Source organism: Eulemur rufifrons, chromosome 10 (genome assembly GCF_041146395.1).
Source record: "Eulemur rufifrons isolate Redbay chromosome 10, OSU_ERuf_1, whole genome shotgun sequence".
In the NCBI taxonomy this organism is placed as follows: Eukaryota; Metazoa; Chordata; class Mammalia; order Primates; family Lemuridae; genus Eulemur; species Eulemur rufifrons.
The window spans coordinates 33960160-33987943 of NC_090992.1; the positions used below are offsets into that span (position 1 = coordinate 33960160).

The window sequence follows — 27784 nt, forward strand, 5'->3', positions numbered from 1 at the left end:
CAGAGCAGCAGCTACCAGAGGTACCTTAATGGAGAGGGCCATGAGGAAAGCAGAGTTTTAGGGAAAAAAGCCTGGCAGCTTTTATAGCCTAGATTGGCAGGGGAGAGACTAAAGGCAAGGACACGAACTAAAAGGCTGTGGCTCTAATCCAAAACACGCTCATCTTCACTGGGTGCTAAAATCGTGACTGGCAGCGAGCTCTGTAGTTTCTGGAAAGCTGCTTACTTCTTAGAGAATAATTCTAAGCCTTTCCTAGGGTTTTTTCCTGTACCGACCTCACTAAATCAATCACTGGATTGTATGGAAGCTTCCATTTCACAGTCTCATATCATAATCACATTTCATAATCTCAGGGCAGAAAAGCAAGCTCCAAACCAATGTAAAAATCCTCTCTAAAGCAACATAGATTGGGGGAGTCACACAGTCTCTGAAAAACACTTCAGACTAAGAAATGCCCATTTCATCAAAGCCACCATCCCTGCAAACAACCGAGGTCAAACACTTCAGCTCCTTACAGGAACATGTGGTTTGCCTGAGTCCTGGGCAGCTCTTCTGGGAAGGTCAGAGTTTGCCACTGCTAGGAGTGATACCACGATCCTGCAGTTTTTGACAGAGATTCAAACCATACCCCGTAGTGGCTGGCTGCAGGGAGGCAGGTCTGAGTCAGTCTGTCAGGCAATGAAATCCTCACTCCATCTGCTCTGAGGGAGCCGTCTGCCAAGTTTGACGCCTGGACACATAAGCTCCCACTCCCACACCAACCACTTTCTTCTGTGAGAAGCAGAAACAAAATCTGTTTCAAAGCTTCATCTTTCCTTCTTTTCCCATGTTCCAGCTCTAAGAAATTATCTCTCAGTTATAGGTTATAGAAGAGAACAGAGAAGCACATATTCCCTTAATAACTCCAAATGGGCAAGATGACTATAATACAACCTACATTAAGCAAAAGCTGCCTGGCCTTTCTATCACTAGCACATTAGTTCTTTTCTAGGGCTTGATCCTCTTCCTTTATCCCTCCATCTTTATTTCTTTTATCTCCTTTTTTGAATGAAATATTGGATATATTTTTAAAATGTGATATATATGGAAGCTATAAAACCTCAGAATAAAAAGAACACTCACGGACCTACTACTCACTTACAAAACAGAACTTGCCAATACCACTGAAGCTCTCTACCATACCCTCCCACCTCACCCTGGCTTCCTTCAGAAGTAATCACTATGCAGAATTTTTGGTTTATCATTCTCCTCTGCTATACATCAGAACTAGATTAACTCACTAATTCAAAGAGCTCCTGCCTATTTCCCCTCCAAAATCCACTTTCACTGCCTTTTCTGTCTGCAACTACACACTTGCCAGTCCTCTCATCAAATTCCAAGGATCTTTGGGAAGCTGAATCCTCACCAAATCATAGTTCATGATAATCCAACTGCTGCACACCCATGGAGTCTCTCCTCCTCAGACATGGACAAAATCTTCCAAATCACCAACTTGTGTCCCAAACCAGCATACTTTATACCTAACCACACTATGCTTTATTATCAGTAAGTACACAATGAGTATGCTGGGCTCCCCCAACACCAATGACCACTTGCGTAAAGTGGGCCATTGCTAGAGGCCCAGAACCTCACTGTACAGCTTGCATGTCATCCACACTAGACCATTAACTCCTTCAAATACTTAAAGGCAGGAAACGTGTCTTAAAGAGGTTCTGATTTAGGGTTTAGGGTCTGATCATATCTGATCTCAAAAAAAGGACAGCCATACAATTAGGAAAAAGTTGAGTTTCTATCCTCAACTCCTGACCTAATACAAGATCTCTAGCCTACAATCATGTCTACGACAGGACCAGTTCTGTGACTACATAAACTAGCTTTTTCAGAAATAACACATGACACATCCACAGAAAATCTACTGCTTTATTTGGCTCTGTCTTACTTCTTCTCCATGCAGCATCAATCCCTACATAAAAGAGGATAAGTGCTGAATGACCAAAAAGGAAATCTTTGCTTCTTTGTTTCTCATCTGCAAGATAAGAACAATATCACCTAGTACACAGTGGAAGATCAAGGGACCTCTACCTAGCACAAAGGTGGAATTTAAATAAGATAACATATATAAGGCCTTTAGCATGGTGGTGGCACATAGCAGTTGGTGAAATAACACAAGGCACCTTCCATTTCTCTCTGCATAATGTCAGAAAACCTACTAAACACATTTTTCAAAAAGCCCCAGCTATTGGCCAGGCATGGTGACTCGTGCCTGTAATCCTAGCACTCCGGGAGGCCAAGGCGGGAGAATCACTTGTGGTCAGGGGTTCAAGACCAGCCTGAGCAACAGCGAGACCCCCATCTCTACTAAAAATAGAAAAAACATTAGCCAGGTGTGGTGGTGCTAGCCTATAGTCCCAGCTACTCAGGAGGCTGAGGCAGGAGGATTGCTTGAGCCCAGGAGTTTGAGGTTGCTGTGAGCTAGGCTGATGCTATGGCACTCTAGCCCAGATGAGAAAGCGAGATTCTGTCTCAAAAAAAAAAAAAAAAAAGAAAAAAAAAAAAGAAAAAAAAAGCTCCAGCTACAAACAAAATGCAGGATTATATGCCATGACTAAGTGATATTTATTCCAGGAATACAAGGTTGGTTCAAGGTATGCACAGAAGTCCAAGTAATATATTGTGTTAGTAGAATAAAAGACAAAAATCCACATAAGCATCTCAATAGACACAGAAAAAGCATTTGACAAAATCCAACACCCTTTCATCATAGTAACACTCAGCAACCTAGAAATTGAAGGAAACTTCCTCAACCTAATAAAGGGCGGGCATCTATGGAAAAATCACAATTAACATTTATATTAAAAGTAAAGGACTGAAAGCTTTCCCCAAAGATCAAGAATAAAATAAGGATACTCTATTTCTATTCAACATTGTACTGAAGGTCCTAGCCAGGCCAGTTAGGCAAGAGAAAGAAATATAAATTATTCAAATTGGAAAGGAGGAAGTAAAATTATCTCCATCTGCAGATAACATGATCTTATATATATAGAAAATTCTAAGGAATACACACACACTTACATGCCCACACACAGACACACTATTAGAGCTAATAAATGAGTTCAGCAAGGTTGCAGTTGAAGTTCTATATACTAGCAGTGAATAATTCAAAAATAAAATAAAGAAAATAATTTCACTTACAATAGCATCAAAAAGAATAAAATCATTGGGAATGAAATTTTTAAAAGAAGTACAAGACTTGTACACTAAAAACATCATTGAAAAAAATTAAAGAAGACCAAAATAAATGAAAAAACATCTGTGTTGATGGATTGGAAGAATTAATAGATTCCAATAATCTCCAAATTAATCTATATATTCAAAACAATCGCTATCAAAATTCCAGCTGCCTTTTTTGTAGAAATTGATAAGCTGATCCTAAAATCCATAAAGAAATTTGAAGGACTCTGAATATGAAAAAAAAAAAAAACTTGGAAAACAACAAAATTGGATGATGCATGTTTTCCAATTTCAAAACTTACTACAAAGTTACAGTAATGAAGACAGTGTGATATTTATAGAATGACAAAAATGTATCATTACAATCCATTGGATCAATGGAATAGAACTGAGAATTTAAAAATGAACCTATAATTCTATGGTGAACTAATTTTTGACAAAGATGTCAAGACAATTCAATGGAGAAAGAAGAGTCTTCAACAAATGGTGCTGGGAAAATAGATACCCACATGCTAAAGAATAAAGTTGGACTCCCACTTCATACCATTTACAAAAATTAAGGCAAAATGGATCAAAGACCTAAATATAAGAGATAAAACAATAAAACTCTTGGAAGAAAACATAGGTGTAAATATTTGTGATCTTGTCTTAGGCAATGGTTTCTTGGATATACACAAAAAATACAAGCAAGAAAAGTGCGTCAAAGAACATTATCAAAAGTGAAAAGATAATCCACAGAATGAGATAAAATATTTAAATATTTGCAAATCTCATATCTAGTAAGGTATTTGCTATGGCTTGAATGTGTCCCCCAAAGTTCATGTGTTAGAAACTTAATTCCCAGCACAACAGTGTTGAGAGGTGGGACCTTTAAGAGGTGATTAGGTCATGAGGGCTCTGCCCTCATGAATGGATTAATGCTGCTATTGTGGGGGTTGGCTAGTTGTTGCAGGAGTGGGTTCTTGATAAAGGGTAAGTTTGGCCCCCATCCCCTCACTCTCTCCTTGCATGCTGTCCTGCCATGTGATGCCTTTTACCATGTTATGATGCAGCAAGAAGGCCCTTACAGATGTGGCCCCTTGACCTAGCCTCCAGAACTGCGAGAAATAAACTTCTTTTTCTTTATAAATTACCCAGTCTATGGTATTCTGTTACAGTAATACAAAATGGACAAAGATGGTATTTTTCTATAGAACATATAAAGAACTCTTACAACTTAATAACAGAGATCCAATTGAATTATCCCAATTAAAAATGGGAAAATAAATTGAATAGACATTTTTCCAAAGAAGATATACAAATAGCCAATAAGCACATAAAAAGAGGGCCAACATCATTAATCATTAGGAAAATGCAAACCCAAACCACAATGAGATACCACTTTATAAACACTAGGATGGCTATAATCGAAAAAACCAGACAATAACAAGTATCGTTGAGGCTGTGAAGAAAGTAAGAACCATCATAAATTTCTAGTGGGAATGTCATGGAAAACAACCTGGCAGTACCTCAAAAAGTTAAATATAGAGTTACTGTATGACCCAGCGGTTCTATTCCTAGGTATACACCTAAGAGAATTGAAAACATATGTTCACACAACTTGTACACAATATCCTTAACAGCACTATTCATAATTGCACATTAGTGAAAACAACTCAAGTGCCATCAACTGATGAATGGATAAGTAAAATGCAGTACATCTAAACCTGTGGTCCCCAATCCCCAGGCCACGGACTAGCAAATCTAGCAAATCTATACGAACAGAAAATACATTAGTGGTTGCCTGGGGCTGGGGGAAGGGGAAATGGAGAATGACTGCTAATGGGTCCTCGGTTTCTTTCTGGGGTGATGAAGATGTTCTGGAATTAGATAATGGCGATGGTTATACAACTTTGTGCATATACTAAAACCAATGAATTGTATACTCTAAAAGGGTGAATTTTATGGTATGCAAATAATATCTCAGTTTGGGGAAAAAAAGCCCCAGTTACATATCATATTAATCTCTTGTGCCCTATTCTGCCTCACACCTGGAAATTATCTAAACTCACCACTGGTCATGGCAGTCTGTTTCACTCTCAAAGTAAAGAAAGTATGAGAATTGCTTAACTCTTTCCTCTGTATACTTCATGAAGGTTGCTCTTCTGATTAAATGTTGATTCTCCAAAACCCCTTTTCTGACATTGGCACCTAAAGTACTCCCCCTAAACTTTTTTCCACCGAGCTATGAAATTGCTACTTAATAGCACAAATTATTCTGCTCTCAGAGGCATGAATTTTTTTTTAAAAAAAGATGAGTTTTGAATTCAGACAAAAATTCAAATCCTCATTCATCACTTTCTAGTTGTATGAGACTTTGGGGAAGTTACTTAACCATCTGCTCATATGTAAAATGGAGGTAATACCTCTTTGAAGGTAAAAGGATTCAACGAGATAATGTATGCAAAGTGCTTGGTCACAGCAACTTTTCAATGTCAGTTCACTCCTCCTCACTGTTTTATAAAATGGATGAAGCTGACAGTGGCCCCAACTGGCCAGCTACTGTGCCCCAATCTGAAACTTTTCCTCAACCAGGATGGGAATCTCACAGGATCTAGGGACATCTCAAGATCACAAATGATAAAAAGGGGGCGAATGGTTGAGACAGCTTTCATGTGTTTAACTGGGAACCTGATTTCCAATCTAATGTAATTCACAGGCTCATTATATCAGGCTCTGAAGCTCTCCAGGCAGGGAGATGGCTGTTTGACAGGAGAATGAAAAGGCATGCTGCTCCAATTACCACAAACGGAATGCATTACAAATAAACATATGTTTCCAGGGACGGAATGAGGGATCCTTTATGGGGAAGAGCTAGGAAGGCTGAGCCACGAGGCTGACTCTAATTTTTCACACAAGAGGTAAAATTACAATCTTGCCACTTCCACCTCTGATGATGAGTTTAAATGGCAAAGATACCACTGAGTTTATTACAGTGTGAGACTTGCTGCCCATCAGCAGAGCTTCCCCCACTCCCCTGCCCTTTTGTTTTATACAAGCATTACACGTATATCCAACACCCTGAGCCAATTGAGAAGAAGAAATTAGTGTAGACCCCAGGTCACCAAGGCTTTCTCCAATCAGAATCACTTCTGAGTTTGTGAGCATTGCCATTGCCTTAGTTAACATCTAAACACTGCTGTGTGTATCAGGGCTCCTAAGTCTAGGGAGCTCAAAATTCATTAGGCAAGGCTATTCCAAATGATTTTATAATTCTCCATTAGTCCCCACCACTATAACATTCAAGTCCCTTTACAAAGTGGCCCAGTGACCCTCCCAACCTCATCCCCTAGCCCTCCTTCCTCAGTCTTCTCCTTTTCATCATACACAATATCCACCCCAAAAACACAGTATTTCCAGAAGAGCAATGTCTTTTCATGCCTTCCTGCCTCATTCCTCTACCTGAGATGCCCCATTGCCCCAATCTCCTATTTCACCTACTTAACTTCTACTTACTCTTCCTATAAGTCCAGCTCAGAAGCCTCCTCTTTTGTTAATCCTTCCCCAACCTTCTATCCTAGGCAAATTAATTGTAGCCCCTCTATTCCCTCATGGTGCTCAGAGGGTAGCATAAAGCCCGTGGGTATATATAAAGAAAACATCAAGTGTAAAAATTTTGCTCATTTCAGTTTTGCCACTCATAATTTCTCATGAAGTTGGTAGGACCCTTAGTAGCGATCATCTAGTATAGTGGATTTCAAGCATGTATTTGTCATATAATTCTCTGCTTTAACTAAAATCTCAAGAGGAAGCTCAACACTTACACAACAAATAAAACCAGAGCTATTCTGATTGTAATAATTTACAGAGGATCCAAAGTACTTCCCATTTGTGTCTTCCCACAGTTGGCCCTGAGGACGGCCCGGGGAACCACCGACTCCAATCTAATACCCTCTTTTCATAAAATTAAGAAATCTCAGCCAAGAGAAGGGAAATGTGGTATTCAGGGTCATACAACAATTTAATAACAGGGCTAGGACCTATGTCTCCTGCCCTCTAAGCTCTTTGCATCATATGTCATTCCTGTCTTCCTATTTTGGCACGGGGAAAAAAAGCTACATGAAGAAAACTGGTGAAAGAAATAAGAGGCTTGGTTAGTCTTAAAAATTCAATGGGAGCTTCTTCCGTCAGCTTGCCAGCTGGAGCAGAGGATGTGCCAGTATAATATCTACCTTGAGACAGTCTTAATGACTGGCTGCTAAGAGATTCAGAGGAGAGACGGAGAGGGCATGAGTGGGCGGAGGCGCCTGGTTGGGAGGCTGCTGTTTGCAGGGCCAGCTAAGCACTCTGGGGGGATCACTTATATGATGGGCTTTCAGGTTCAGGGTCATCTGGAAGAGCTCCCTCCTTCCATCCACCAAAACAAAAAATAACAAAATAAACACACATCTCACTGACAATTGCAGTTTCTATGTGATGTCACTAATTTAAACTCAGACCTAAGTTGGATTCTGGATGGCAATTACAAGCTACCTGACTCACCTGTACTCTCAGTTTTCTGGCCTGTAAAATTAGCACAATAACACTGATCTCAGAACTGACATGAGTATTACCTTAATTAAATGAGACAATATAGGGAAAAGCACTTAGGCAGTACCTGGTGTATAGCAGGCATTCAATAAACAGTAGTCCCTTTCTTCCTTTATTGTTAGGTACAGCCCTCTCTGTTCAAGTTTCTTATAACATAAAAGCCTTTGAAATTTAAAATATTGACAATACCAAGTTGCTATGGACTGAATGTTTGTGTCTTTTTCAAATCCATATCTTAAAGCCCTAATCCCCAAATTGTGATGATATTGGGAGGAGGAGACTTTGGGAATTAGTTTAGATGAAGTCATGACAGTAGAGTCCCCAGAATGGGACTGGTGCCCTTATAAGAGAAGGTCAAGAGATCAGATCTCTCTCCCTCCCCCAGGTGAGGACACAGCAAGAAGGTGCTGTCTGCAAGCCATAAAGAGGGCCCTCACCAGAACCCAATCATGCTGGCACCCTGAACTCAGACTTCCAGCCTCCAGAACTGCGAGAAATAAATCTCTGCTCTTTAAGCCACCCAGTCTAATGTCTTTGTCATAGCAGCCCGAGCTGACTAAGACACAGTATTAGTGAGGAATTCTCATATACTGCTAGTGGGAGTGTAAACTGGCACAATCACTCTGTAAAACTGTTTGGTAGTATCTACTAAAGCTTAAAATACATATGCCCTATAGCCCAGCAAATCCCATTCCCAGGTACATACCCAACAGAAATAAGAGCTTACATTCACCAAAAGACATGTGCAAGACTTGTTCACAGCACCATTACTCATGATAGCCCCAAACTGGAAACAACTTGAATATCCATCAACAGAATGGATAAATTGTGATTTATTCATACAATGCAATACAGACCAGCAAGGAAAAGAATGAATTAATGCTATACACAAGAAAACAAATGAATCTCATGAACATAATGCCAAATAAAAGAAGCCAGACCCAAAAGAGTTTATACTATGTGATCCTATTTATATAAAGCTCAAAGCAAGGCAAAATTAACAAATGGTGAAGAAAGTCAAAATAGTGGTTTCCTGTTGGGGGAAGAGAAGGAATGATTGAAAGGGGTATTATGGAAGTTTAGCTGGTGCTGGTAATGTTGTATATCTTGACTTGGGTCACACTTTACACTTCGTAAAAATTTGTTGAGCTGTACACTTACTATATGTGCATGCTTAAGTGTGTCAGCCTTATGCTCCAAGTTGTAAAAAGTTTACAGGGAAAACAAACCTCTGGGAGTGAGAACCTTCTGAGGGTCAGAAGGCCCCAGAGCTCCTTTAGCCTAGGCCCACATGCCCTGACACCCTTGTATCCATGCCTTCTCCACTGCCGTGGTTCTATTTCAAGCTTCTAGTACCTCAAAGATGGACAACCAAAACCTGCTAACTGGTCTCTGGGGCTGCTCAAGTTCTTCCTCCTCCCCATTTTCTACACTGTTTCCAGATAAACTTTCCTAAGCACAGCACTGATCAAGCCACTGCCCTGATCAAAACCTTCACTACTTTCCACTGACTATAGGATAAAGTAAAAATCTCTGAGGTTTGTATTCAAGGTTCTTCTTATCAGATTCCAATCTACTATTCAAGGATCAAGTCATGATTCCACCTTATCTTGACCCATTGCTTCAATCAAATAAAACACTGACCACCTCTCAACATGGTCCACACTTTGCCTTCCTCTTTTCACCGTCCTCTAGAAAAAAGACTTGGGCAGAAAGAAGCTATTTGTTTGCTCACGTGATAAAAAGCTAACAAAGTCTATACACTTCCCAAAGCTACCCCTCCAATCCTCCATCCTTCCTCACTATTTCCTTGGGGAAGAGGGGGAAATAATACTTTAGAAACTTCAATTTCATCTTCAAATGATAAAGATTGGCTGTAAAATATGAAGAATAAATCTATTCCTGACAAATAATGAAAGTAATTTTACCCCTCTATTCCTTGGTTTTCTACATGACGGTGATGATAACAATAATTTTTTAAACTTATACAGCACTTCAGAATCTACAGAGCACTTTCATAACCTACTTTATTTCAGTTAAGTCTCACAATAACTCTGAGAAATAGGCATTCTCACCCGCATTTACACATAAGGACACCAAGGCCCAGGTAAACACTAAGATTACTCTCCAGTTATCATGTTCCTGGGATTCTCGGAAATAAATGAAGTCTATTTCTGGTAGCTTCCTGCTACTCTTGTGAGCATCTCTCTCACCCGGTTTCCACTCCTCCAGTATCAGGTGTGCATTCTGTGTTTCACCCTGCAGGGTGCTGCTCTCACGCTGTAGTTATAGTCCGCAGTGCGTCGCCAGAGACCTCGTACAAGCATTAATAATTTCCTAGAGGCTTCTGAGGTTAAAAAGTCTTTAATAATCAAAGAATGAAACTTCGATGATGAAATTCTAGGCAACTTAAGAAAACGAGAAAGTGATATTTGGAGAAGGAAACTATCCAGTGCCCCACGAACTTGATATTCCCTCAACAATTTTCGGAGGCCATCGGCCAGGCTGCTAAATGTGGAGGCAAAGAATAAAACGTGGCTTTTGCCCAGAGGCAACTCACAGCCTCCTGGAGACCCCACAGGTGTCAGTACTACATGTAGCGCTGACTTTAGCTTAAAGAATCTGATCCTTGACTCCACAATCACAAATGTTTTTTGCCAAGTTGGAATAAATACTCAAGAAGTCATTATAGCTACTGTCATCCATTCCTCATCATTGACAATAATGTCCCATTCAAAATCAAACCATCAGTGCCGGGCACGGTGGCTCATGCCTGTAATCCTAGCACTCTGGGAGGCTGAGGCGGCTGGATTGTTTGAGCTCAGGAGTTCGAGACCAGCCTGAGCAAGAGCGAGACCCTGTCTCTACTAAAAATAGAAAGAAATTAGCCAAACAACTAAAATATATACAAAAAAAATTAGCTGGGCATGGTGGCACATGCCTGTAGTCCCAGCTACTCGGGAGGCTGAGGCAGAAGGATCACCTGAGCCCAGGAGTTTGAGGTTGCTGTGAGGTAGGCTGACGCCACGGCACGGGGAACAGAGTGAGACTCTGTCTCAAAAAAAAAAAAAAAAATCAAAATCAAACCATTAGGTAGTAAACAAATCAAGTAAACTGCCAAAGCCAAGAACTGACATTTCACATATTTTTAAAACAAACATTGGGGAAAACATACAACCTTACCTGTACTCACAGAAATACATTTTGAAATAGTTAAATACTGCTTTATACCTATTAACACTTAAAAAGATGATATCATGTGCTAGAAAATGAGGTAAGAATGGCTGATGGACTGTAAATTGAAAAAACCTTTTATGGAATATTTTATAGATATTGCAACATAGTGACATTATCAAGAGCTACATATATCATAACAATTTTTATCAAATCATTCCCCTGAAAACTGAGAATGCCTATGGTTGCACCATGTAACAATGGTGAAAAACTGGAAGTCAACACAGTTCTCTAATAGAGATACAACTGAAGAACTCATGGTATATCAGGCAGGAAAAAATACAATTAAGACTATGTAACAATATGTCAAAATTATTTATAAGTGGAAAAAAGATGAAATTGTAGCTAGATTACAATCCCAATTATGTAAAAATATGTTTGTATATAGACAAACATTGGATGAGAATATGGAAAAATGTGAAAGCAGCTGCTATATTGCTATGGTGAAATTATGAGAGAACATTTTCTATTTAAAACCTCCTTTAATCATGTTGATATAACAATAAATCACACTTTATTATGTTGCTTGTTTCATTGCCCATCTCCCCCACTAAACTATAAGCTTTGTGAAGACAGAACCATGCCTGTTGTGCTCAGCATCACAGCACCAGTGCCTGCTGCACAGCTCATGAAAGAATGAATGAAATACATGGGAAACTTCAAAACAAATACCCCCAAGAAGGGGAGGGGAGTGGATCATTAAAAACAAGCAAAAGGCTTATCTCTGTGTGCCTGTTTCTAATCTCTCACTATGGGAAAACCCAAATCAGCCCATTGAAGAAATCTCTGGGGAATCTTTCTTCCTTCAAAGCTGTTGCCCAAATCTGTGCTCCTGAAGGGTCTGGGGAAAAGCACAGGGTCGTGGGAAGTGGCCATAGCAGTAGGAAACCCCCAAGATTTTCAGGGAACACTCCAAGTTAGAACAAACAGGAGTTTCACATCCTTTCCCTACTCTAAAACTCACTGCTCTTTGCCTGCTAGAACCTTCCATATAACTATGGCTGGAATTAACTAGGAGGACAGTAAGGCAGGAGGGTGTACCAAGACGGACTATATGAAAAAAAAAAGAGGGCAGGAAAAAAACAGATCAGCAGAGAACAGTCTCTTTAGTAGGAATTTAAAGTCTGATGCCACCACGATCTCTGGCTGAGAAATAAATTTCCAAGTACAAAGAAAAATAAGAAGCTTTAAGAAAATTGAGCTCTAGAGTGAAAAAGCTCTTTCCTGACAATTTAAAATCAGTCTGAAATATAGCAGAGGCACCAGAAGGACTCTAAGTCATAGAAGTATTATAAGCATTAACAAAAACACACAAGGAAAGGAGACAATCTTTAAGTTATTTTTCAACCAACCTACGCAACACCTGTCATAAACCATACAGGCTCTTTCCAGCTTAAGCAATTTTTTATCTATCCCTCGTGCTTCTAAGCAAAAGTATCATCAACTGACTAATGCAGAGCTCAGAAAGGAGTTCAGCTGCACAGAGAAAAGGGGCAGTGAGTAAGGAGAAAAGGGTACAGAGTAAGAAGAGTCTTGACTTTAGACACAGCTTTACCTACTGCGACTTTAAGCAAATCATACAGTCTCTGAGCCTTGGTTTCCTAATCTAACCTGGAAATTATATCAATTTACCTCACAAGATCAAGGTGACAATTAAATGAAATGACATAAATGAGTCAAAGTATGTAACAAATTGTAAAGTTTTACTTAAATATATGAGATTATTATAGAATCACAAATGCTACAATTTCCTTCCAAGGGTCACATTAAGTTGAGTGTATTTTTTCAACTAAACCTGATTGCATAAGTTATCAGGAGGCTGCAGGAAAATTAGTCTCATCCCACTTTGTCAAGTCAACTGATGGTTTATTCTTTCAAAGAGTAGACTTTTCATGTGGGTAGGTGGCAATAAAGAATGATTCTCCTTTTCCCCCAATCTTAGTGCTGAAATTCCACTATTCATGACTTAGTGTTTTAAAGTTTTTCTATTTTCCAGCTCCTTCTATAAAAATGCAAAAACCTGAAAAAAGAGAGCCAATAACCATTAACAACTCATAGTTCAGCTAAGATTAACTCAGCCTGCAGAAAACTCAGGGCTAGGAAATAGGGATGCCAACAACAATTTGCCCCACATGTCCCAAGAACCTACTGATTTCAAGTTTTCAGTCTCACAGTCTCCACAGAATTTTTCCCCAAATTCCCAAATTTCAGCATCCAAAAATCTCCCAGACTATTTCTTGCACTGGAAAATAAGACTTCATATTCCATTTCTGTTTTGGAAAATATGTTCACCTCTGGAATGAGTCCTAGGTCATAAGACATATGTCCATGGCCAGAGAATAAGAGGCGTCAGTAGGGAAAGAAGGCACAGAGCAGTAAGAAAACAAAATTCACTACCTCCCCAGCCCCCACACTAGGGAAAAACTATCTCCTTCCCTAAATTCTTACTTCTAATTACTAGAAATACTACCCATGACAATACTTAAAAGGAAATTAATTGGGGAATTCTCCCTCACATCTACTCTCATACCTACTCCCACCTGTTGCTACAGTTGCAGCCCATACATACAAATCTGTTGAGCATAGTATAATTTGCAACGTCCTTCTATAGACACCCTCCCATGAAGAAAGCAGGGCAAGTGCTATTGCTGCAAGTTTAAGGATCAGGAAACTGAGCATCAGGGAAGAGGAACAGCAATTTGCTACAGCCTGAATTAAACCAGTGTCAACCTTCCCATCACTGCCTTTAATGGCACTCTTCACTGGCTTTTTGTGTCAGAATCTAGCAGTTTCTACCAAAGAATCCCAAGCTCATACCAAAGGGAAGTCACTACATTAAATGCCCTTAGAAAATAAAAAAGTCTGCTAAATGGCTAAAAGAACTGATATTTTTGCCCACAAGTTTCTAACTGGATTAGCTAATCACCTAGCTCTATGGCACCCAACACTTAGTCTAGGAAGCCTGTAGAAATATACACAGGATCCAGTCACTCTGCTTATCCGAACTTCTCTCCCTCTTTTCCCTGCCCTGAAACCTTTAACTGGCCTTTAACCTTTAAACTGGCCTAAATCTTCTCTATACCCATCTTCCTCATTACTGTTATGCTTTTGTTCTTTCTCTTCCTTTTAATTGAAATACCTCTCTCCCTCTGACTAATCTAAATCCCATTCATCCTTCAAAGTCCAGCTCAGATCTAATCCTTTTGTGAAACATTTTTCTGACTTCTCCAATCCACAGAACACACAGAATCCACAAACCTGGGTTCTGGTCCTGACTTTATCACTTCCTAGCTACTTGGACAATCATCTTAACCTCCTCAGATCTTAATTCCATCATATGTAAAATGAGAATAATATTAATTACTGCACCTGTGTGGAGGATTAAATGAGACATGTATGTGATAGTGCTCAAAGTATAAAGTTTCCACAAATAAACCAGCTCAAAAAGAACTTCCGCAGAGATTGTTTCAAAATACTGGCAATCAGTGTTTTCTAAACTATGAGCAGGAAACCACTCCAACCAAAATGAAGGAATATTCATCTGGGTCTGTTCTATTCTTCGAAATTATTCTTTAGTGTCATGAAAACCTGTCTACAAATTATTTTCCTTGACTTGAAGGCGCCTATAAATACTTATGTGGTAAGCTGTTGTCTTAAAGCTGCTATGAAAATCTGCTTGTCATGGCGAGACATTTATTGAACATCTCTCATATGCCAGTCATGTTGTTAGACATTTTCAAAGTTTATTTCAACTGATTCTCATAAGTGCCCTTTGGGGTATATTCTGTCTCCTCTTTATAGACGAAGAAACTAAAGCTCAGAGAGAATAAGAAATTTCTCAAGGTCAAACATGTATCTGTGTCATTGAGGAAAAGAAACACCAGGGTGTTTAGTGGCAAGGAGAAATGTGGACATTGTTACCTAGTGTTTACAGAGCATTGAGCTTAGGAGCATGGACTCTGGAGCTGGACTCCCTAGGTTCAAATTCTGGATTTGCTGTGAGCTTTAGTTTGCTCATTTGTAAAATGAGGTTAATAACAGCAACCTATTTTATAACCTAGTAAACGAGTTAATACATCTACTTAGAACAGTGCCTGCCTGTCACGTAGTATATGCTTAATACATCATTTCTCCCACTCTGCTTATCTAAACTTCTCTCTTTTCCCTGTACCTTTATGCCAACTAGCCGAAATCTGCTCTACACACGTTACTCATTACTGTTATTATGCTTTTGCTCTCTCGTCCTTTTAACTGAAATGACTCCTTCCTCACTAATCTAAATCCCACTCATCCTTCAAAGCCCAGCTCAGATCTGCACCTTCTGTGAAACATTTTCTTACTTCTCTAGTCCATGGTGGTTTCTTTCCTTCTCTGAACAACTCTTTATACTGTCAAATAATCTAACCTTTAGAAACCACTTGATTTCTAGAAATCACTTGATTTTATAAGGGCATCTGAAGATAGATGATTTAGTCTATATGCCCAATTTCTGAAACAGAACTTGAGGCTTAAAGAGTTAAATTGTGTATAGTGACGCAAAAAGTTAATTGGCAGAGTACAGACTTGAATCCAGATGTTTTAAGTGTTGCAATGTTCTTTCCACTATCCTAATTTTGTCTTCCTTGAGAGACTGTATGAGTTCTCAAAACTGAAAGCATATATTCTGTAATTATCTGATTCCAAGTATTTCATTGGTTTCATAGCCTTCATGGCAACTAACATGCTATAGTTTTTAGCTGTTTGCTGACTGGTTAGTTCATCAATCTTTCATTGGTGCCCTTTTATCCAACAGCTAAAATGTTAAAACACAGGACTCCATAGAACTTAGATTCTTACCATCAGCTATTCATCAGAGAGACAGGGACAGAAGAGGGAAATATATTCACGTGTATCCCTACAGTTGCATTACAAAGTCCAACAAAGAAAGGACTCACGCTATAACACTGGAACCTATAAGTATAAAAGAAACATAGTTTTTGGCTATGTTATCATTACTAACATTGGGGCCCTCCAAGGAGTCAAGTCTATGATAGAGAAAAGGGATCTCAATTTCCTCCCACAAAGCCCAAGCCTCTTTGTGCAGGATTAAATCAGGCTGAGATTACTGTATAAAATTGTTAGTCCCTTGAACAGAGAAATAGATAAGAGGTATATATCCTGGAAAAGGGATTATAGTTGTGCTTGGGAGGACTGGAATGGAAGAATTGTCCTACATAAGAAAAAAAAAAAAAAGGAAAAGACCCTAAAACTTGAGAAAGGCTCAGGTAAATATAGACAGCTCGGTGCCTCGGCTGAGAGAGGAGAAGGAGCAGAGAATACAACAGCTGCTCTTCAGAAAAAGCGAGCAAGCATCACGCGTTTATGCACATCAGAGAAGGGCGAATTAGAGAGAGATGGAGCAGGTACAACTTCAGCCTCATACTAGGGAAGACATAGGAAATTCTAATCTGGTAACAATGATTAATGCCTTTATAGCACTTTATAGTTTATAAAAAGATTTTTATATTAATATATACCACCTCTTATGGACTAGTCCTTTCAGTTAATGCAGCTGTCGTTTGTTTATCTTTACAGGAAACTAAAGAGTTGCTTTTGTTCATCCTTGGCGTTTTCACAATTTTTTTTTATGAGTCACTGATTAGTTCAACAAATAATTACTGAAAACTTTCTTTGTCCTACCAAATTCTGGGGATATTGGAGTAAAAGTTATAGTCATTGCCCTCAACGGGATCTCAGTGTTGAAGGTGGGATGATGGGGAAGAAAGACAAATGAAACCTGATAGTGAGTTAACTGCTATGAGAGATAAGCAAGTGTACTATGGTTTCTAACAAATTGAAAGAATTTAAGAAAGGATTAAGTCTAGTCTTGACACTAGAAGAGTCAACAACTGAGCTGAGTCTTGAAGATTATCTGGAATTATCCAGGCAAAGACAAAGGAGAAGAAAAGCCTTTATTTATACTAAGAGTCGTATAAATAAAGACAGAAGGGACAGGGCACATTCAGTTAGCTCTAAGTAGTCTGTCATGGCTATATCAGAGTGGGTGGGGAATTAAAGAAAGGTAAGACTGCAGAGGTAAGCAGAGTCAGCTCATGAAGTCCTGCGGTGTGCTTTCAACATTTTTCAGTTGCAATGCTGTTTGGCTCTCTGAAACTCTATTCTACTGCTATACTGTTTACAATGATTAAAGCTGTTTCCTTTTCAAGGAAACAAATATATTGTTTGTGATCATTTTGAAAATCCCTTAGAGCTCAGCAAGTTTAAACCATTCCCACACTCTCACTTTTCAGCTGAGAAAACAGGAAGCCCAGAAAAGCTGCGTGGAAAAAGGCATGCAAAACATTGACACAGGCAAAGACCACCTTCAGACCCAAAGGAACTTTTTCACCTAAGAGAAAGAAACAAGCAGCTTGGGTGGTCCAAACTGGGAGTATGACACGGAGGGAAAAGTTCTCTGGATATGGCAAGAAGACAGGATGAACTTCAGAAAAATGGCTTCCTGAGAGCCAAGCGTCAATACACAATTGATGAGAGCAACTCTGTCATCAGTTTCATTCCAGCTGCCTTTGCTCTACCCAGAGCAGCAGTGGACCAGATAATACTTCCCAGTATTACAGGCTGCTATGACTCTATCATTCAGAGCTAAATCTCTAAAGATTTACGATTTGGAGTGGTTGAAAATTAGTAAGTTAATTTATATTTCACAGAACATAAAAGTGAATGCATTCTAATGCTTATATTTGAAGAGAATAAGGATGACTTCCAACATAACAACATATATTTCTAATCCTAGGATACCTTCCTCTCTCCATTGTTCACTTGTATCCCTTTTCTCATTCTCTGAATCTGTCTCTGCACAACTCCATGTGGCAAAGATCTACAGACCTCAAACTACATGTCAGGTACTCTTCTGGATGCTATGGATGCAAAAATGACTAAAACACTAACTCTGACCTCAAGAAACTCACTATCTAGTGGGAAAGGCAGACACATAGATCACTGCACCGAGTCCAGTGATAAAGACAGCCACAGGATTGAAAGAGGGCCTGGAGGAGGCATAGAGCCCAACGCAACATAGGGAGTTAGAGAAAGGTTTCTGGGAAAGGAAATGTTCACCTCAGTCTCAAAAGATGCATATGAGTTTAGTCAAGAAAAGAAAGGAAATAGGAGGAAAGGCAATTTCAGTAATAGTAACAGCGTAAGCAAAGACAAGGAGGGGGAATGCCATACTGTGTGTACGGAACAGCAAACAGTTCAGTGTTACTGGAACATGAAGTTTTACAATACGAAGTTTAGGGAGGGAAATGGATAGAGGAGCCTGAGGAAGAAAACAGGAGTCAAATCACAGGAGGGCCATAAACTATACCTGTAGGACATGAGACCCATTGAAAAGCTTTAAGCAAAGGACTAAAAATGTCAAATTTGCATTTTAAATCGTTCATTCAGGCTATTAAGTGGAAGTGATGAAGAGACTTGCAGAAGTTCTGGGTGAAAGTTAATGAGAACTTAAAATAGGCAACCTTTGGTGTCCCCAGTTGAGACAGAGAATATGAAAAGCTCTGGAATAGGCAGGAAAAGTAAGGATTTCAATATTGGGTCAAATGACCTTGAGTTACTCTAATCACCCAGATGGAGATGTCCAGCAGGCAGCTAAACATATGTCTGAAGATCAAGACAAAGTTCTGGGTTACAGGTGAAGATTTGGGAACTGACTGTGTTTAGGAGGTCACTGACACCTTGAGAGTAGAGAGACCACGGAGAGTATATAGAGTAAAAAAAGAAGTGGGCAGGAAACGGGACCCTGAGGAACATCTATGTTTGATGAAGTGGGCAAAGGAGAGAACAAGAAGAGTGAGAAGGAACTTGAAAAAGACAAGTATGAAAACAAAGAATGCAGTGTTCAGAAGCCAAGGGACTTCCAAGATAACAACAGTTAACAGAAAAACCATGTCAAACACATTAATGAAGGCATAGATTGACACCTTCTCTGGATTTAGCAATCGGGTTCCCTAGCAAGAACAATTTCAGTACTACAAGAGAAGGCAGAAGCCCAATGTCAGCGGAGAAGGGAAAACATCAGATAAGGAGAGACAAGAGTGAGATTTCTCTTTCATGTTAGGAAGTGTGATTAAGAAGGTGAGGAACAGTTTTTCATTTGTTCCTTCATTTACAAGGATGGAGCAACTGGTAGAAGCAATCAGTAGAAAATGAGAGTATAAACATAAGGAAAAAGAGGGATGGAATCTAGAGCAAGGTCGTGCAGAAGAAAGGAGGGATGAGTCTTTTCTTAACAATGGGCAATACTCTCATCTTCTGAGAATGGGATAAAGAAAATAAGTGTTAAGGTAAGAAAGAAGCAGAACAAGAGCATTCCAAACAAAGGCAACCATGCTATAATAGCACAGAATTTTGACAGTCCAGTATGAGTGCAGGGAGAGGGTCATCCAGAGTACAGCAGAAGCTTGAGGGAGCACTGAGAGATGAGTCTGAAAAGATAAGCTGGAGCCAGGTTGTGAACAGGTAGAAAAAGCAACAGCATGTTAGAGAAGAATATTAAGAAGGAAATTAACTTTGTACAATCTGTGGATGCTTTCATTTTGTTTTCTTTAAAAATATTCTGAAAGTAATGTTCTAGGTTTGGATTAGATAGGAAAAAGAATACGGGCACCATCTTTGAAAGGCATTCTGTATATTTCTGTCTTCCTTCATTTTCCTCTGTAGCCACCCTTTCACAAGTAAAAATAGTAGAGCTACTTTAGAATTCATTTATTAAACAAAATAAAGATTTATGTGGTCTTGTTCCTAATTGTTAACTATAGCTGGGTTAAATGGCTATTGTTTCTCTCATGAAAAGAAAACTATATTATATTGCCTTTTAAAAAATATAAAAGAAAGCCTTTGATGATACCATCTTTGAGCTAGTGCCTCTCAATTGAAATTTAAAAAAAAAAAAAAAGATTCTCTATTCCATAAGTGTGCAAAATAAACAATCACCTACACAAAGAAATTTGGTGAACTCAAAAAATGGGACCTAGGTAGGTCAGGTACCTGCAGGTGGAAATAGGGAAAGATGCAACTGTAACTACTAGCATGGCTCTTTAGCTTTTACAAAATGCTTTTTCAGTATCTTATTTAATTCTCTCAATAGAATTATGAGATTTACATATTGTTATCTCCACTTTACAGATAAGGAGGCTAATTTTTGTCTGTGTTGTTCCAGAATCTAGAACAGTGCCTGGCATACAGTAGGTCCCCAGTGAAAATTGGTTAAATGGGGGTGAGAGGAGGCTCAGAGAGATCATGTAACTCTGAGAAGGTCATACAGTTAATAGTAGAGCCAGATCTCAATCCTGTATCTTCACATCATTTCATGCCGCTGAAAAGAGGAGGCGAAAATGGTAGGGTGACAATATCATCTTAATCTACTTTACAATTTTATATGAATTGGTTAAAATTTCAGAAATGTAGGCTGTCAAGTGACAAACACCAAGCCCAGCATACGTCCTCCTATTCTCAGTCATGCTACATGTGTCCTTAGAGTTCAGGGACCTGAGGTATTTCCTTTATTTTCTTCATAGGTCACTTGCCCTATTCTAAGCTACTTCTTCCTGCTGTACTGAAGCAGAACAGAAAAGCCTTCTAGATCATTCTCTCCTTTCTCTAAACAGATATTACAGCCTTCTGACACCCAAATGCATCTATGTGGGAGGCTAAAGCAAAGGATGACAATGCCACCCAATGGGCATGCAGTAGGCGTTGCAAGATTTAGATGCGTACACGTAGTGGGAGTGCCATAAAAACCAGGATGCAACTCTCCATCTTGAGGCCATTGCATTTAACCATGACATCACTCCATGCAGGTTACAATCCTGAAAAAGTTGTGTATACCAAGTTTTTGTAAACTGACTAATTTCAAAAGCAGTAGGGTACTTACTATTTAAAGCAATCATTTAGTAAGTATTTTTGCAAGAGAAACACCTTTTATAAGAAAAAATTATCACCTAATTTTTCTACTGGAGAATTTGGCTTTTTTTTTTTTTTTTTTTTTTTTTGCAGATCAATCAATCTGGGTTCAGATCTAGACACTTCAGCTTAAAGTTATATAATCTCGGGCAAGTGACAACTTTTTTGAGTCTATTTATTTATAAGTAGATATTCCACCTACTGTTCAGGATCATTGTGAAGATAAAATGAGACAAAGGGTAAGAATATGTTGTGAAAATTGTATAGCATAGTACACATGGCAGCGATCAAGAAATAAATGCCATTTGCCAACAATTCAACATATGTTTATAAAAGTTCTTAGGTCTATTAGGGAGAGAAGAATTTAACTCCAAGTTCCCAATTCCCATCGTTGATGAGGAAACACACACAGCAGGCATTAGGCATTGGATTAGCCCATTTTTTCAGGATACCACATGGTAGCAAAACTGTAAGGAGGAGATATGAATGGAGAATACTCAAAGGTGAGCTTTTCATCCAGGAAGTGTTTAGTCATTTATTGACATGTCTCCTCTTCCAAAGATTTATAAGAATCACTACACAGAAAAAAAAAAATTATAGAGCTAAAGCTTTTGAAAGAAAATGGCACAAAAACTATACCATGAAAATAACATAGTGCTGCAAAGGGTCTTAGAGAATTTGTTTCAGTTCTCTCATTTGATGAATTTTAGAGAATCAAAATCCAAAGATGCAAAGTAGTTTACCTCAGGTTACCTAGTGGCACATTTTTATGGAACATTTCCAACCACAACGTCTTCATTACTCAGGATAACCCATCTCTGTGTTCCCATGGCATCCTATGTATACAAATTACCATACTGTATTAAAATCCTGTTTAAATGTCCATCCTCTCCCATTGGACTGAAAGATCCCAATAAACAAGGTCTGTGCTCAACTCATCTTTACATCCCCAGCACTTGACTTGTGTTAGATGCTGAACTGCACCGAATCATATCTCAGTTAAAACTGTTTTGTAAATTTGAGGGGAAAGTGTGAACTTCTGGAAAACTTCATATTTAGGCCGCCATTCCTTTTTGTTTAGAAAGATATTATAAAGGCTAATGTTACTATAGATCTGAACTTGAGTACAGAAAGACAGTAAGATAAGGACACTTTTATAAGGTAAAAATGAGTTCCTGATAGAAAAGTCAGCATTGTAGCACAGGTCCTACTAACTTTATTAGATTGTTGGATTTTTATAACTAGGTCTCCAAGAATCTTCAACCATTTTAGAATGACCTATGGTAAAACAACAATAACACAAATAAGAAACAGTATAATTGCTGGTGTGCCTAATAGTGTGATGTGCTCTCATGGTTCTTTTTTAAGCACTTACTAACAGCTCCAAGATGAGTCTTTAAAAGAAGCAGACACAAACAGTATTTTTAAGGAGAAAAAGGATTAAATTTGAGGAATCTTCTCAAAGAGTGACTTAGGAGTAGAAAGAAACTTGAGTTTGAGTCAGAAGATGTGAATTCTGGCCCCCATTCCTTCACTTACTTATTTGACCTTGGGTAAATCATTCCATTTCTCTGGGGTAGATGATCATTCAGGTTCCTTCAAGTTTAAGTGCTGTAATTGTAAGATCAAAAGTCCCCCCCAGTCCTTGAGAGAGTAAGGGATGGAAAAAGATAAGTCAAGAAGGTAGAAACAAAGTAAACATGGAGGGATAGTGTGGTATAGTGGGAAAAAAAAAAAAAAAAAAAAAGCTTGGTAGAGAGATTGAAGTTCTAGATTCTAATTCTACCATTAACTAGTTGAGTAACCTTGAACAAGTCACTTCAGATCAAGATTTCCCCATTTATAAAGTAACCCAGATGACTTTCAGCTCTAATATCCTAAAAGTATCAGCTACTGCTGCTATGAACAATGAAATTCTATGGAATCAGTGTAGTAGTCATAAATAGGACACATAGATAAAATATTTGGCAGAGAGAAACCTTAAACCTCATTTGAGCTTTCCGCCAAGCTCCAATCCAAATATTTTTCTAGAGCCCATTTACTAGCACTGGTCCAATCAGACTACTGTATTTTCAATTCACCTATTCTTAATGAAATGCCCAAGGGCTGGCCAGAAAAGAATGGAAACAGGTGCTGCCTGGATAATACATCAGTCCAGTCTCTTTGTTGTCTCCCTCTTTTCTACCACTGTACTTTCCTTATGTTATTCACTGTCTGGACTAAGCCAAATCTATCTCTTTTGATTCAAATTCTTCAAAGTTCAGTTCAAATCTCACTTCATCCACGAAGCCTTCCATTCCCACTCTAGCCCACATCCATCTCTCACGCTTTTAAACTTCTATAGTACTACATTGCTACTGTACGGAGTAAATGAGATTTGTAAAGAGCTTAGTATAACATCTGGCATATAGTTCAATAAATGATGGTAGTTGGTGTTGTTGCCACAGCTTTAGCACTAACCAACATATCCTTTAGTTCAGTGCCTCTAAAATTTAATGTGATTATGAATCACCTGGGGATCCTGTTCAAATGCAAATTCTGATTCAGTAGGTGTGAGGTGGGACCTGAGATTATGTAATTCAAAAAGCTCCTGATGCCAATGCTGTTGATCCAAGGGCCATACTTTGATCAACAAAGGGTAGTTTTAGTAAATTTTTAAAAAATGTATTTATCTTATTAACTCAGCTGGACAGTAAGCTCTTAGAAGGCAGACACTATGTTTCATATTTCTTAGCAAATATTCCCTACACAGAGAAGGTGTTCAATAAACATCTGCTGACTTATCATATCTGCAGTCTCTAGATAATCAAGAGTGCCTGTGCCATACTGAGACAGGCCAGGATGAAAAGATCATTTGATCACTCTAGTCAGAATCACTGGAATGGAGGCAGAGGAGAATCTGAGAGAAAACTTACCTCTTCACCAGTGAGAGTATAATACACAGAAGAAACAACATAAACAAATGGATGCCTGTTCCTTGTTTAAGCAAAAAAATCATTAAAGTGCAATTTTAATTGCACTTCAAATTTAGATGTGAACCTTAAAAGAGGACATGCATTTCCTGGCAAAGCAAAAAAAAAAAAAAAAGCCACTAATAATAAGGTATATAACAAGCTTGATTTTATTTTTTTAGTGGCACAGACACATTTTTCAGTGATCTTTTAATATGCAATTAATCTCAGGCCAGCAATGAACACATTTCCAAGAAAAGGGAGAGAGAGAGAAATACCCTGCAATTTTCCCATCAACCTGGTCAATGGTAAGGCCTCCAAATTCCATTGCCCACAATTACAAAGATAGAAAGTCAAAGGAATCTGCTATGTATTAAGGATGCTCTGAGAGGCTGTCTCTTTTAAGCTCTCCTTTTAAATCTCCAATTATTTAAATGCTTGTTAAAACCCTTTTTTATTATAGCATTCTATAATTCAGATGAGACCAATATCCTTCAGTTCTATTGGGAGACTACACTCTTCCTATGTAAGCACCAGGAAAATAATACAGGGCATATATGACACCTGCTCACTGAATACTATCTAGGTAGCTTAAACTGTGAGGAGATAAACTTACTAAAATCAGCCTTTAAAACAAAAAACACATTTGTAAGTCACTGTGCTTGTCATAAGCAGGCACCTGCTCCTTAACTCATAGAGACCTTTCAATAAAACTACTCATCAATATTTAACTAAGATGTTTTTGACAAATTTAGACCCAAGTTAGACGAAGACAAACTGTAATTCTGGGAACTGCTATTAAGCACAGTAACAGAAACACAGAACTGCTGTCAAGCACAAGACTCAAACTGGGTTTATGAGTTTTAATAAATCAATGTTATTACTTCAGAGAAAATAGGAAAACAGTTGGGAGTCAGCCCATAGGAAAGTGCTTTTATTACTTCCATCAGAAGTCTAGTCTCCAGGGCAAGGCAAATCCTCTGGTTTATGCCAGGCAGTCCTCCTAGAGAATACTACTATCCAAGGAGACTTTCAAATCTCAAGCCACTGAAGCATCTATAATTCAACACAAATCTGCAGCAGCCTCATCATACCTGTACGAATGAGTATCTACCTACCTGGGGGTACCTAACTGGTAACTGGACCTCAAACAAGTGCCTTCAATAGGATGAGAGATCAGTATAAGGTGCAGAAAGGTCAGATTCTTGCATAGAAAAAGGAAGCATCAATGTCATTGTTGTTTCTCCTCCTCCTTTTCCTGGCCTTTATTCAAGACTCATCGTTTGTGAAGCTTTCTCCAATAACTCTGGCTCTCACTAATCACTCCATTTGTTGAATGCCTGAAACACTCATCTCAACCAGTAATTCTAGATTCCTTTGCATTAACTGTTTCATGTATCCATTTTGCCTCCCAAATTTGAGTATAAGTTCTTCAAAAGGCCTCCACACTGCCTAGCACCTAGAGGGAGCTTATTATTAATACTGCTAATAATATAATAACAATGAGACAACATAACATAGTGGAGTGGCAATAGTGAGTCAAACAGGCCTAAGTTCAAATCCTGGTTCTACCATTTGCTGGCTGTATGACTGTAAACACATTACTTACCTTCTCTAAGCCTCAGTTTCACAGTGAGAATTCAATCAGATGTATTGTGAGCACCTAGAACAGGGTTTGGCATATAACAGATGCTCAAGCTTCAATGGAAACTTAGTTACCTGCCCTCTCCCCTTAATGAGCACTTGTTGATTTGAACTGAGTCAGAGTAATTTTCCTAGGTGGGCTGCCAATGGCACTATCATATTCACATATACTTTCCCCATTACCCTCTTGCATGTGCCTCTGTCATTTCCTGGCAAAAGTCCCTTCAGATTTTCTACTCTAGTGTCTTGAACAGAAAAAGCCAAGTATACAAGTCACCCATTCAGAACGGTGACATTAGCGGCCAGCAGGAGGGCATCTCCACATCTACATCTCACTTTCACCACACCCACACCAGCACTGCCTCCCTCCCTCAGGGTCTCCCAAAGGGAGAATGAGAGAGAGAGAGAGAGAGAAGCAGTGAAACAGCCAAATGAGGAAATGAAGATAAACAGCTCTGTGGTCTCTCTGTGCCTCCTTCCTGGAAGGAGCACTTGGGTCCGTCCAGTCTCCAACCTCAACCCCTGTGAGAAAAAACAAAACAAACGAACAAACAAAAACCCTTCCTCATATTCCTGAAGAAAAAGTATCCCAGATTCCTGGCCTCTTCATTTCTGCAAGCCTTTCTCCTGTCATTTCCACCATCCCACCATCCCCAGGCCAACTTCCTGCCACACAAAATAGAACCTTTTTCATGCTTTTCCCAACTAGAGATAACATTTTCCCCCAGCCTTTGCAATTCTAAGTTGGAAAAATGCTACATATCCCTTAAAAAAAGCAAAGAAAAAAAATTCTTGACGTTTCCCCCCTACTGCAGGAAGGCAGATCTCTTTTTATTTGTGCCAGTTTAATGATCCAGAATATTTTCCCTAGGTCTTCATCTTTCAGCTGGAAAAGGCCACCATCACTTCCATACCCCCCATCTCAAAACAAACAAAATCCACAAATCCCCTCCCTGCTGCAAAAAATACAACAATTTTATTATTAATAAGGGGACTTCAGCCACGCTCCGAGGGAACAAGCCTGGGTACACCTGGGCTACCGCATCTGTGATTTTTGTCAACTTGATGTCAATACTTGATATCAGCCTTCATGGGTCCCGGTTAAAAAAACCACTATCACCCTCTCCCTCCAAGATACCAATTTCCATTCCAAATCCACTCAGTGCCTCAGGAAGTAGTGCCGTCTTTATTGGTCTTAAATGTCCCTGTAGCTCTCTGGGACTACCTTCCCCTCTGCTTTTATGTGACTAAGCTGACAAATCTGTCCTCTTCTTCCCTCTCTCCAAAAAAACTATTTCTTAAGACCCTTTCCTGTTGCATAAAGTTGCTCCTTCTTTTATGTGTCTTGGGGGATTTGAGGCAATTAAGGAAGTATTTTACTCCAGGATTCACCTTTCCGATCTGATCGATGCCCTCCCTCGCCCCCGCCCCCACGCTCGTCCCCCATCTCCTCCCTGCGGGGCGGCACGGACCCTTCTTTTTATTGGCTGAACGTTTCCTCGGCGACCCGGGACCGTGCTCTTCTCTGCCGGCAGCTGCCCGCTGCAGGCCCCGGAGCCCCGAGCGGCGGCGCCCGGGCACCTACCAGTCGGTGTGCGGCTCGTCGACCACCAGCAGCACCTTGGCCTTCCTGGCGGCGGCGGGCGCGGGCGCGGGCGCGTCCACCAGGCCCGCCGAGGCGGCCGTCTGCTTCACGGCTTGGGACAGCGAGCTGAAGAAGCTGCTGCCCACCGACGGCGCGGGCTGCGGCGCGGGCGCCTGGGCGGGCAGCGGCCTCCGCTCGGGGCCGGGCGAGGCGGCCGGGGGCGCGGACGAGGCCGAGGCGGCGCCCGGGCCAGGGGGCGGTGGCGGCGGCTGCTGGGGCTCGGGCCGCTGCAGGTCGGTCATGTAGCCATTGGGCAGGTTGGCTATGAAGCTGCTGTCCGACAGCCGGCGCCGCAGGAAGTTCATCATCTGGCTTGAGGGGCTGGGGGCGCGCGGGGCGGCGGGGCCGGGCGGCGCGGCGGGCGGGCGGGCGGGGGGCGGAGGGCGAGGCTGAGGCGCCGGCTGCGGGGCCGAGGCTCCCGGCGCTGCGCGCTAGCCCAGCAGACAGCCGCGGCGGACTGGGCCGAGAGAGCCGGCGGCGCAAGGCTGGGCGCGAGGCAGCGGGCGGGGCCGGGGGCGGGGCCGGGGCTCGCCCCGCCCGGAGCCGC

General features: G+C 40.1%; 1 protein-coding gene across 1 annotated transcript in view; it reads right to left on the reverse strand.

Moving 5' to 3' along the window:
• Nucleotides 1-27545, reverse strand: part of SYN2 (synapsin II) — a 169155-nt gene extending 141610 nt beyond the window's left edge. The window contains exon 1 of the mRNA XM_069484416.1: nt 27178-27545. Coding sequence (XP_069340517.1) covers nt 27178-27545 — 368 coding nt within the window. The remainder of the gene's footprint in view (nt 1-27177) is intronic.
• Nucleotides 27546-27784: the final 239 nt, after the last annotated feature.